Source organism: Pseudochaenichthys georgianus, chromosome 3, assembly GCF_902827115.2.
Source record: "Pseudochaenichthys georgianus chromosome 3, fPseGeo1.2, whole genome shotgun sequence".
NCBI classification, from domain to species: Eukaryota; Metazoa; Chordata; class Actinopteri; order Perciformes; family Channichthyidae; genus Pseudochaenichthys; species Pseudochaenichthys georgianus.
This window is the reverse complement of record NC_047505.1, coordinates 13,979,485-13,991,877: the sequence shown is the minus strand read 5'-3', so window position 1 is coordinate 13,991,877 and position 12,393 is coordinate 13,979,485. Positions and strand designations below refer to the sequence as shown.

Below are 12,393 nucleotides of genomic sequence, written 5' to 3'. Positions count from 1 at the left end.
GCACAACCTTCCTTTCCTGTAGTGCAGGGGTGGGGAACCTGCGGCCCCCGGGCCGTATACGGCCCGCGAGACAATTTGGTACGGCCCTCGAGGTAATTTATAAACACACGCAAAAAAGAAAAAAATTAAAGAAATCTAGACCGCAAAAAAATTAAACAAGCGAGTGCCTGTTTTTCCTGGCCAAGGTCGGGATCCTTGAACACAACACAAGCCTAACGTGTCATCACGTGGTATATGTCTCGCCATGCGTCTGACAGGGGTGCAGTTCTGACGGAGAGCAGGAGAACTGGGGTTACGTACTGTAACCCAGCTTCTATGAGTATAGGCACAGCCCTCTAAGGCTATCGCTATTGGGTAATCCCTCTGCACGTGTGCAGCACTGACAAACTTAATCCACGCCCACCTATGACGTGGGCCCCACCTACGGACGCACTTCCGTATAAATAGGAAGTAGTCCCTACAATCTGCTCCCACACAAACAGCTTTTCTTCAGCTATTCGCAGAGCCAGTGGGGCCCGAACCTTAGAGGGCTGCGCCTATACTCATAGAAGCTGGGTTACAGTACGTAACCCCAGTCTATTTCGTATAAGGCTTCGCCCTCTAAGGCTATCGCTATTGGGTTAAGGGCGAAGCAGGATGTAGTCTACGCCTCACTGGTCCGTCCGTTACCAGAAGCACAAAAACACACCTACTCAATTAATAACCCATGTCCATTTCGCCATGCGTAAATGGAGCATCACATTCCCAGGGAATATAGCATTTAAAAAATGAACATTCTCCATACGGGAAAGAAGGTAGGCTAAATAGGCTACCTGTCGTTTATAAAAAGTAGAGACCAAAGTCCCACTTGTTAAAACGATCAAAGAGGGGGAAAAGGGCAGCTCTCTAAGTGCCGACAGGCAGGAGAGAGAGCACACAGTTGAGTCCCCGACATTACTCACTCTGACAGGACACTCAGTACTGAGTGTGTCAGAGAGGAATGGGAGACATCCCTCAAAATAAAAGAACAGGGGGAAGACCAAGATGCAGCAGTGCAAATGTCTTCCACTGCCATTCCTCCGTGCAACGCCGTGGAGGAGGAAATTCCTCTGGTGCCGTGCGCTTTGATGTTCTCCGGGGGATCCAACTCAGAGGAGAAATATGCCTGTGACACAGCCTCACACAGCCCGTGTGACAGGCGCTGTGCCGACAGAGGCTGCCCTATTGAGCGCTCTCTGTAATGCACAAACAGACGCTGGGAACTGCGTAAAGCAGCCGTGCGTGCAATATAGCATGACAGCGCGCGCACGGGACGGAGGAGATGAGATGTGGCTTCCTCCTCTGATGTGTGAGGAGGAGGAAAGAAGCCATCCAAAAGTATCACTCTCGATCTAAAAGAGCTTGTGATCACCTTTGGCATAAAAGCCGGTTTAAGGCGCAAAACAGCTGAGCTGCCATCTCCTTGGATCTGGAGACATGACGGAGCCACAGAGAGAGCAGACAAAACACTCACCCTTTTAGCTGATGTCAAAGCCAAGAGCAGAGATACTTTGGCTGACAAGAACTTCAGGGGGACCTGATCTAAAGTTTCAAATGGAGCTTTACTCAGTGCGCATAACACTAAAGCCGAAACCCATTGAGGCGCCAAAGCGCGTGACACATGTCTGAGTCTCTGTGCTCCCCGTAGAAAACGTTTTGTCAGCGGGTGACTAAACACCGTGCTGACCCCAAACCTACGTGGCAAGATGAAATGGCAGCAGCATATGTTTTTACCGTGCTATAAGTCTAATTCCTGTCCAGCAACAGGAACGACAGCACGAGGCAGGGGGCCCAACGGGGTCCAGGCTTTTCCCTGCACACCACACGGAACGCTGTCCATTTGGCTGTGTAGGATGTGTGTTCAGCAGCTGCGCTGATCGAACACCTCCCTGGCGATTTATGTAGGCCGCCGCTGCTTTGTTGTCTGTTTGAATCAACACATGTTGATTGAACAGCAACGGGACGAAGTGCTGGAGCACTTTCCATACGGAGAGTAATTCCAGCACGTTTATATGAAGAGACATGTGAGCCAGCCACTGTCCCCCCACTGCCCACTGCTGCGACATGCACGTTCCTCAGCCTGCGAGAGATGCGTCTGTGAACACTGCGGTGTGTGACGTCACTCTGCTCAGGGGAACCCCCACTGACAGGACGTGGAGATTTTTCCAGTAGGTCAAATCCAAAACCACGGAAGGAGGAATGTACACCATGCGTCTCCTCTGACGCACGGGGTCGATGCACAGGCGAATAAACCACCTGGAGTCTCCTCACTATGAAGGAGACCCAGGGGGATCACCACGTGACCAGCTGATATCATGTCTAACAGCTGCCTCACGGAGAGGGCTGTCACCGCCCCGCGGGGTGTGACGCACCGGAGGAGAGCTGTCACTTTCTCCCCTCTCCGCTGTGAGAGTCGCGCTCTCATGCGGGCTGAGTTTAATTCCACTCCCAGTTAAAAAGATAACCTGGGAGGGACGAGGACAGCTCTTCTTCCAGTTGATAATGAAACCCAAGTTTGACAGATGAGATACGAACTGTATCGTCTGTAAGCCGCTTCCTCCCTTCCTGGAGCGAGCCAGCCACAGCCAGTTGTCCAGGTAAAATAACACTCATCCCCATTCTGAGTAGCTGCTCCAACCGTCTCCACCCACTTTGAAAAAGTGCGTGGAGCCAGGAATGAGAAACGCAGGAAATTGCTGTGTTTCGGGATGATGGTTACGTGGAGGAATGCATCCTTCAGGATTATGGTTACAGTCTCCCTGGTGAACACTCCAGCACCTGTTTGATCGTCAGCATGGGAGAAGGCCATTCCCTTGTTGGACACTGACAGATCGAGGATGGGTCTCATTCCCCCCGCCCCGTCTCCTTCGGGACCAGAAAATACCGGGAGTAAAAAACCGGTAAAAAACCCTGATTTTCTTCCCCATGAGGAACCCTGGAAAAAAGCTTTCAGAGTTCCTGCCGCTCTGCACGGAGCGCGAGACACTGTTCCCGGGATGACAGGGTTCCCTGTATCCCGTAGAACTGCGGGGGGGAGAGGCGAACTGCAGAGACTATCCTCTGCCCATCCGCCTGCTCATCCATCTGTCCATTAGACACAGCGCCGCCACCCTGAGTACCATACAGTACTCTGATAGCGCCAGGTGTACATTCTCTGGATGTGCTGTGGTTGGTGGCAAACCACGCCAGAGCCCTCCACACGCTGCATTTCACACAGGCTCTCAATATGTCGCCGTTTATGAGAAGACTCGTAAACCGCGCATTCACGCTTAACATCACTAATGGATGAGCGGAGGTGTGGCCAGTGCTGTCCACCCAATGTGTAATAATGGCCCTCCGTGGGCTTATTACGACCATGGGTAGGAGTTACGTCTGAGACAGAGAAAAAATCCATGCTGCCTAAACCCAAAAAGTTTAAGGTAGACGGATTGACAGAGCCTTTTCTTATCAAGCTCCACATTTGTGGAATCAGCTTCCAGTTTGTGTTCGGGCGGCAGACACCCTATCCGTTTTTAAGAGTGCGCTTAAAACCTTCCTTTTTGATAAAGCTTATAGTTAGGGCTGATTAGATTCAGCCCCTAGATTTGCTGATATAGGCTTAGTTTGTCGGGGGACATCTTACTTCTTCCTTCTCTCTGTCTATACCTGTGTACTCTCATGTTCCGATTAAACCAGCTTCCCCAAATGTCTTTCTTTTTGGTGTCTATATACGCTGGGATCCGGAGTCATGGATGATCCTGCGGTCCTGTGTCCTGGATCGCGAGCGCTGGATCTTAAGTCGTGGCTGTGGTCCTGGATGGATATCCTCGTGGATTCATCTTCCTATTATACACACATGCATTTCCAAACATTTGGACTACCTATGTTGCAAATGTATTATCTTTTCAATTTACACACGGCATCTATTGCACGTCTGTCCGTCCTGGGAGAGGGATCCCTCCTCTGTTGCTCTCCCTGAGGTTTCTCCCATTTTTCCCTTTAAACTGGGTTTTCTTTGGAAGTTTTTCCTTGTACGATGTGAGGGTCTAAGGACAGAGGGTGTCGTATTGTCATACTGATATTCTGTATAAACTGTGAAGACCACTGAGACAAATGTAACATTTGTGATATTGGGCTATATAAATAAACATTGATTGATTGATTGATTGATTGAATAGTAAGCCCTGCTGTTTTATTTACCGATAAGTTCAAAAACCCAGTCGGCTTAGGCAGCGAGCCATGCTGCCAAGTAACCAATAGGCTATTGGCAGCCGGCTTAACCGGGGAGCCTTGCTGCATATTATCTTCAATCTGTCCATAGAACACACGCACCGCCACTCAGCGCGCCAAGCTGCTCTGGATGTGCTGTGGTTGTCATGGTGACGAGCCACGCCAGAGCCCTCCAGACGCTGCATTTTACACATTTTCCTGTCAAATAACAGTAAAGTGCCGGCAGTCTCTTCACAGACGCCTGCACTTCACCGTAATACCACAGTACTCATACTGTGAAATTACTTTACAGCCTCTTACTGTAAAAATAAAATACAGTATACTGCTGTATTTTTTCAATTAACAGTAAAATACTGGCAGCAGAGACGCCAGCAATACACTGAAATTATACAGTATTCATACTGTTGAACAATTTCAGTTTATTACTGTAAAAAATGTAATAATTCATAGTAACATTCTGGTTAGGGGGCTGCCAGTAGAGTGTTAGTGTTGAAAATTGGCTGTAAAATAACAGCAATTGCTTACAGTGTTAAACTGGACACCGAGGTGCGTTCACGCTCAACACCCCTAAGGGATGAGCGGAGCTGTGTGCAGTGCTGTTCTCACTGTAATAATGGCACTCGTGGGCTCATTACGACCGTGTGTAGGAGGTAGGTTTGGGACAGAGGAGAAAAACCGAGCTGCCTAAAAACCAATAGGTTTTAAAGACAGCCGATTTATGCAGCGAGCCATGTTGCCTATAACCAACAGGTTAGGAGCAGCCGGCTTACCCGGTGGGCCTTGCTGCTTATTATTATCCATCTGTCTATCGAAAACATGCGTCGCCACTCTGAGTAATATTCTGAGAGCGCGCGACATGCTCTGGATGTGCTGTGGTTGTCATGGTGACGAGCCACGTCAGAGCCCTCGCCGCCGTTGCCCGTGAAGCAACCCAAGAGGGGCCCGGACCGAAAAGCTGTGAGGGGGCCTCCACACGCTGCATCTCACACCAGCTCTCATCCTGTCTCTGTTTAGGAGAAGGCTCGTAAACTGGACATTGAGGCGCGTTCACGCTCAAACCTGCTGAGGAATGAGCGGAGGTGTGTGCAGTGCTATTCACACAGTGCGTAATAACAGCCCTGGGCTCATTACGACCGTGTGTAGTAGGCACATCTGGGACAGAGGAAAAAAACCGTGCTGCCTGCTAACCGACAGGTTAGGAGCATCAGGTTTAACGGCCCGTCCACACAGCGGCGTGCGTTGACGCTTCCCCATTCACTTTGAATGGGGTGACGTCACTTTTAGCAATCAATCAATCAAACCGCTGCTTGTGTGTTAGGGGCGGGAGATTCATGTAATTGGTTGTTGGTCGAGTTTCAGACACGCCCGCCGGCAAGCGTCAGCGCACGCCGCTGTGTGGACGGGCCGTAAACGTCAAGCCCTGCTGTCTAATAACCGCCTGGTTAAATACAGCTGGCTTGCGCCACGAGCCCTGCTGCCTGCTGACTGACAGGTTACAGCCGGCTCTTGCACCTCCACACGCTGTATTGCACAGCGGCTCTCATCATGTCGATGTTTAGGAGAAGGCTCGTAAACCGGACATTGAGGCGCGTTGGAATGAACGGTGTGTGGAGGCGTATCTGTGACATAGGAAACAAGCCCGTGCCGCGAGCCCTGTTGCCTAATAACCGACAGGCTATGAGGCAGCCGCTGATGTCATCCGGAGGAGAGCTCTCTTGAACCGGGGGAACGGGGAGATCTCATTAGGCGGCTGCCTTTCCGATGATCTCCGGGAGTTCCTGGAGAATACCGCCTATACGGCAGAGCCGAGATGGCGGATAGAGGGACCCGGTGTCAGCCCGGCAGCCGAGCCGACACCGGGCCCCGCCCCCCCCGTCCGGAGGAGAGGGAGGATGGGGCCGGTGGAACCACATGGTGATCCGTGAATGGAGGGGAAGGAGTCGTCTGACTGCTGCCCGCCACTCGGATCCAATAATCAAGGGCTTGGTCCACAGAGTAAGACTCCTGGACTAGCCAATACCCACAGGAGCAAATCCGGGTCTTGCCCAAGGACACAACGGCCTGACGCAGTGGCGGCAGGAGCGGGTTTCGAACTGGAGTTCCCCAGCACTCCCCCTTGATCTGATGATCGGATGCACAGACCACTGCGCCACCCGTCCCCATATCTGGATTAAAAGGTTGCTTTTTCTTTACACAGCATGAAAGAAAGGTGAAATGAATGGGCTGTGATTTTAGTATTTTTAAACAGAGGTCAATCATTTGTACAGCCTTCGGAGGATGTTGAAAACATTGAAATGGCCCTTGAGAGGAAAAAGGTTCCCCACCCCTGCTGTAGTGTGTTAAATAGCTTTTATTGCATAACATTCCAATGTTCCCTCCAGAGGCAGTTTATCTCCCACACACTCCCCCCCCCCCCCCCCCCTGCCTGAAACGCCTCCATTGGACTCCTTTGTTTACTTCTGTAACATAGTGACATCACTATTTAACACTCAAAAACCACTTAAAACATGGTACTTGATAGGTACAGATTGTCAAAATCAAATGATCGGAATCGGATCGGGAGCAAAAAAAGGTGATCGGGACATCCCTAATTACTACTATGAACAAAACAAAGCCAAGAACAGTTTTGACTCTTCAAAGAGACCATATTTTTATTTTCCCAAACAAATCTGGCAAACTTCTGGCCTTTTTCAAAAGCCTCGTCGATAGGTAAAAGCCCCGGTGCCTTTGCAGCTGGCTTTGGATTTGCCGCTAGTTTAGTAGCACAGGCGTCTTCGTACGCTTTTAATACACCATCGTAGCGATGGCGATGTTTCAGGTGACTAATCAGGTTGGAAGTATTATAGCTCGTTGCCTTTTTCCCTCCTCGTGGAACTTCTGCATTGCATTTGTTAATACAAATAGCAAGCGAACTATCTAACTCTGAAACTTTGAAATAGTCCCATACTACCGACGACATGTTTGTTTACTGTCCTGGCTTCACGGCCGCACACCATTTACGTCACAGCCAGGCATGAGAAGGGAGCGCTGGATTTGTGAAAAACTCCCCTCTTCCTAAACCACTAATACCACTGTACTGGCAAAACGGGAGGAGCCGAGTGAAAAACAAGCGGCCCTCATCCCAATCCACCCACACCGCAGTATTTTTTTCACCGAAAAAATATATTGTATATTATCGGGGCTATTAATACTTTTATCGGGTTTATCGGGATGACGTCATAATTCCTAATATCGGGCCGATAATTATCGTGCACCACTAGTTTATATGATCATTATAGTTATAAAAAATAAAAGAATAAATGAAAAACAGGTATGAAATACTATATGATATGCAGTAAAAAAAGAATAAAGTTTAAAAGGGGAGTAATTTGTAAAATATCCATAAGGAAAAAATAAATCTGTTTACAGTTCTGTTTCAAATGGATGATGAGAGATGTATCCATAGATCTCTTAATTTTGCTCTCAAAGTGCACCAGATTGATGCTTTTAACTTCAGTATTTTAAAAAAAATCTTCGCAAGGGAGCATGCCCCCGGACCCCCCGGCACTTGTCGGCTACCCCGGCACTTAGTCGCCCGCAGGGGCAACGTGAGTCGCCCGCCGGGCATGTTCTAAGAATAGCTTACCAAGCAAATCCAAAATGTAAAAAATACACAAAACAAAAAAGGAAATGTAATTAAAAGAATCTACCCTATGCATAAACGACACCCCAATCATAGCGAACTCTGTCTACTTACTACGACTCTATATCTATCTATATACACCCCTCCTCCCCCCACCCCACAATGAATATCGACCAATCATGTTCTTGCTTGATTTGCGGGACCAGCGTTGCAGTCTGGAATAAAAGCAATGTGGAGCGGCACCTCACCGCTGATTTTCCTTCTGGTAGAATCTACACAACACATCAGCCCCATTGAACAGCCTGTCATGCCAGCCTATACAACACATGAGGGGCAGAGTTTTACTCTGTGTTGCAACTTGCATATATATTTATTGCACTTGACGCACACACGTGCATGACGTAATTTCCACTGGGGACAGGGGGGACATGTCCCCCCACTTTTAGAAATCCCGTTTGTTATTATTTTTTAACGCAAGCCGTCATCGCCACGGAGGAACACACAGCCTCTGTGAGCGAGCAAGACAGAGAGCGAGAGAGAGAGCATACCTTTATCTATTTAATATAGATATAGAAAGAAATCATTCCAGTGTGTACTATAGGACAGTAAAAAAACAGTTTAAAAGGTGAGTGATTAGTAAAATATGCATAAATAGAAAGAAAGAATGCTAATTAGTAACATAAGATAAGAATAAACAAGTTTAAATTATTTTGTATTCTAAAGATGTTTGGATTATTTAAAAGTATACAGCTCCGTTTCATATGAGTGTGGAGAGCTGTTTCCATAAATGCATGTTGTGCTCAAAGTGCTAATTGATGCATTTAACTTCAACATTTAAAAAAAAATCTTCCCAGGGTGCAATCGGACCCCCCCGAGAGTATGTAAGGTCCCCCCCTGGAGGAGGTGTGGACCCCCTTAGAGGAGGTGAGGTCCACCCCCCAAATAAAGCAGGTTAAAATAATTAACATGTTATTTTAGTAAACACTGAAAACGGGTCCCACAGACCCAAACAGCACACAAAGGTTAAAGGTAAGCATATAATAAAGTTAAAATGTGCTAAATATATACACTGCAAAAAAGAAAAAAATAGAGGAGTAAAAGTAGCTCACGACTTGTTTTATTTTGTGAAAGTAGCCCTCACCCTAAAAAAGGTTGGTGACCCCTGCCCTAGAGGATGTGAGGTCCACTCACCACCTATAAAAATAGCACTTGACCCCTGCTTACACCTATATGCCGTGAGCTGATTGTCGAGCCTTCATTGTAACAGTCGTGGGTACACTGTGTATTTGCGTGGGGATTGTTGCAGTAGAACATTCCACTGTAGCGACCGGTACATTAATGGGAAACCCTAAATGATTGAGCACCCTCTATGAAACGTCAAGCTACCCCACAGCACCCCCAAAATAAATCTCTGGCGCCGCCACTGAGCCAGCAACCCCGTTTTGAAGAAATGTGCAGTGCAAAGCAGGCTCATTGTAGACACTAATGCTGTGATCAGACACACTTTGCCAAATATCAGCATTTTCTTTCTTTTCATTTTTTTGCATAGATTGCAAAAGTATTATAACTTATTGTTCTAGCAAAGGGATTGCACAATTGTATAATGTATTTATTTTTTGACCACACAGACTTATGGAGCATTGTTTTATTATCACTGTTCTAGCAAAGGAATGCTCACGTTCATATTGATGTATTTTAATAAATGTTAATTTGGCCCATTACGTGGTTTTTTTTTCTCCAAAGGGGGGCCTGACAGAAAAAGTTTGAGAACCACTGCTCTACTGTGACATGTTTACGTGATTTAATGTTCAAAAAGGTCTTTATTTTCCTCATACTGATTGGTTGCTGGCCGGCTTTGCTGTGATTGGTCAACTGCTTAGAGATGTCCCGAGACTTCGCCGATTACGTACAATATGTTGGCGTGCTAGCCAATAGAAGCGTGAATGTATACATAGTGATGTCATTATGTAACACAAGTAAACAAAGGAGTCCAATGGAAGCGTTTCAGGCTGCTGGGGGAGTGTGGGAGAGAAACTCCCTCTGGAGGGGTTTTAGTCTTTATAATATAATGCTTAATGTTGATAACTTCAGGAACATCTGAAGATCAGTCTGAATTGATCAGTAAATGTCTACGAGTGATCTAAATCTGTTGTCCACAGCTCACAGTTTATTAAATGCAGGCATCTGGCAGGACACCAGGCTGCTACACATTATCCCAACACAGAAGCTGATACTCTGATGCTTATGCTGGAGACGTCAGATTTCATTTATCCTTTGCTTCACAACCTCCTTTTCAAATTCAAAAGCAAAATCAGCGGGACATTTTCATTCACTCTGGAAAGGCACATTTTAAGATATAAAGTAATCATTTATAGCATGAAAACAGTTTTATTTGACTTGTTTCTATAATTGTTTGTAATTAACTTTACATGTGAAAAAAAACTAAAACATAATCTGCCTTGCTTAGGGTTAGTCGTTGTACCTTCAGCCTGGTGTCTGCTGGTGCTGGCCTTGGCCTTTCCGTGCTGAGCCTCCAGCTGATCCAGCAGAACTTGGTTCTCCTGCAGAACCAGGAGGGCCTGCTGTTGTATCTGATGACTGGAGAAAAAGAGAGATTTTTTAAAAACCAAAACATTGTCATACATATGACCTGTAATTGAATACTTTACAGACCACATAAAAAAACCTTAAAAATATATATTCAATATATTCAATTCTTCTATATTGATGTCTATCCTTCTTCTATCCTCCACACAGGAAAGCATTATAATAAACACCAGACTGAGAGATAAAGAGAGTTTATGTCTATTAAAGGAAGCTGCTATAAAATTGTATTATTATATTTTTTGTAAATTGGGTCTGTACAGAAAAGTTTGTAGCCTTGAGGCTTCATTCACAACGTCAACATTCAAATTCTGATTCAATATTCAAAAGCTTTTTCCTCTCTGTCTCTGTACATGAATCTGTGATCTCTGAATGAAATCAGAGAAAGCAGCAGCAGATACTAAACAGTATTAAAACAGGTTCAAATAGAGGTGTGCAGTGATGACACTTTTGTTTAGGCCGACCTGGAAGTTAGCATCAAATGCTCCCTCCACTAAAAGCAATGGGTTGGATTTACTTCAATTGGATTTTGGAATATTGCGGAAAACAAGATCTATAGTATACAAACGTTTATGATATCATATTTTGTTGAGCAGGAACATCTTCACATAGAAAATACAACTCTACTCATTTTTAAAGCTTAAATGCAATTGCCAGAGGTAAAATCCTAACGTTAGGCTGTAAAGAAGCTACACTATGGCCACATGGCTGTGCATCACCACCGCTATGCTAAAGGCGGCAAATATTTGTCATGATGACATTTAGTAGTCTCATTTAGTTTGTTTTTATGACACATACTGTAGAAGCTTCTGACATTCACCGATGGGGTACTCAAAGACACATTTTATGGCATATAAAAAAAGGTACACAAGCTCTTTAGCTTTGTGTGACTCACAGACCTCATTTCCGGCATCTAACCAAAAACACGTTAAAAGGAAATAGACCTTTTAGAAGAGGGACCCCGAGAGCGGTAAAAGGCTAACTCATTTCCTGGTTTTAAGACAGATTCCTGCACCACTCTATGTCTCTATATCTGACTTGATGGAGCTACTTACAAAGAGTAGATACTGCAAGTGTGTAGGTGTCAGCAACATTAAAAGTTAGAATAGATTAGTGATGGGAAACTATAGGAGCGGAGAAGAAGATGTAAATATGTTTTTTACATATTCATATACGTATCATCTTAGGGGGTGAATAGTGATGGCCTAACATGTGTTGACATTGCTTAACTAATGCACATTGCATAGATGAATATCTTCTCACCAGTTCTTCTGGCTGACCCCTCCGATCTTTGTGATATCCTTATGGAGCTTCTCATTTTCTTTGATCACCTCCTCCACATGAACACGCAACCTCTTCACGTCCTCCTGTGGAAAGCAGACGAAGACATATAAGGGCCTCTGGGAAGAAAATGTACTACACCACCTCTGCTTAGGATTAACAAGTACAGTTAGATGCACCAGTGAAGCTAAGGACAACAAAGCTGGCTCACTTTTTTAACAGGCGTACATTACCATGGTAACCATTGCTCAGGAGCAGCTCAACTTCATTGGATCTGATCAAAACATATCAACAGCTATTAACCTAACCCACTAATATTTTTACTTGGGAAAGCATCAGAGGAAACCCAAAAATAGATTATTACTCTTTACTCCTTGTCATAGGAATAGCGGAAAAAGGACACGTAGAATACAAAACCAAGTTCATATCTTTGATGAAAGATGGGAAAAATGGGTAAGTTATACAACACAAAACATAAATAATGACAGTGTGGTAAGACAGGATTTCTCCTCTTTTACTGATTGTGGAATTAATGTATTTAGGGGTTCATTTTGTCATCTGTGTAAGACTTGACTTAAATAATTTCTTAAAATGAAAATAAAATAAACTGACCAATGAGCTCACACAAATAAATTCAGTCATCATTACATGATCCAGAC

At 45.5% G+C, this 12,393-nt stretch overlaps 1 protein-coding gene across 3 annotated transcripts in view; it reads right to left on the bottom strand.

Annotated features, from left to right (window-relative positions):
* Positions 1–12,393, bottom strand: part of cep89 (centrosomal protein 89) — a 114,060-nt gene that overhangs the window by 76,569 nt on the left and 25,098 nt on the right. For all 3 annotated transcript variants that reach the window (XM_034107851.2, XM_034107868.2, XM_034107859.2), the window contains exons 11-12: positions 11,717–11,820; positions 10,332–10,447 (exon numbers count right to left, since the gene is read on the bottom strand). In XM_034107851.2, coding sequence (XP_033963742.1) covers positions 10,332–10,447; positions 11,717–11,820 — 220 coding nt within the window. The remainder of the gene's footprint in view (positions 1–10,331; positions 10,448–11,716; positions 11,821–12,393) is intronic.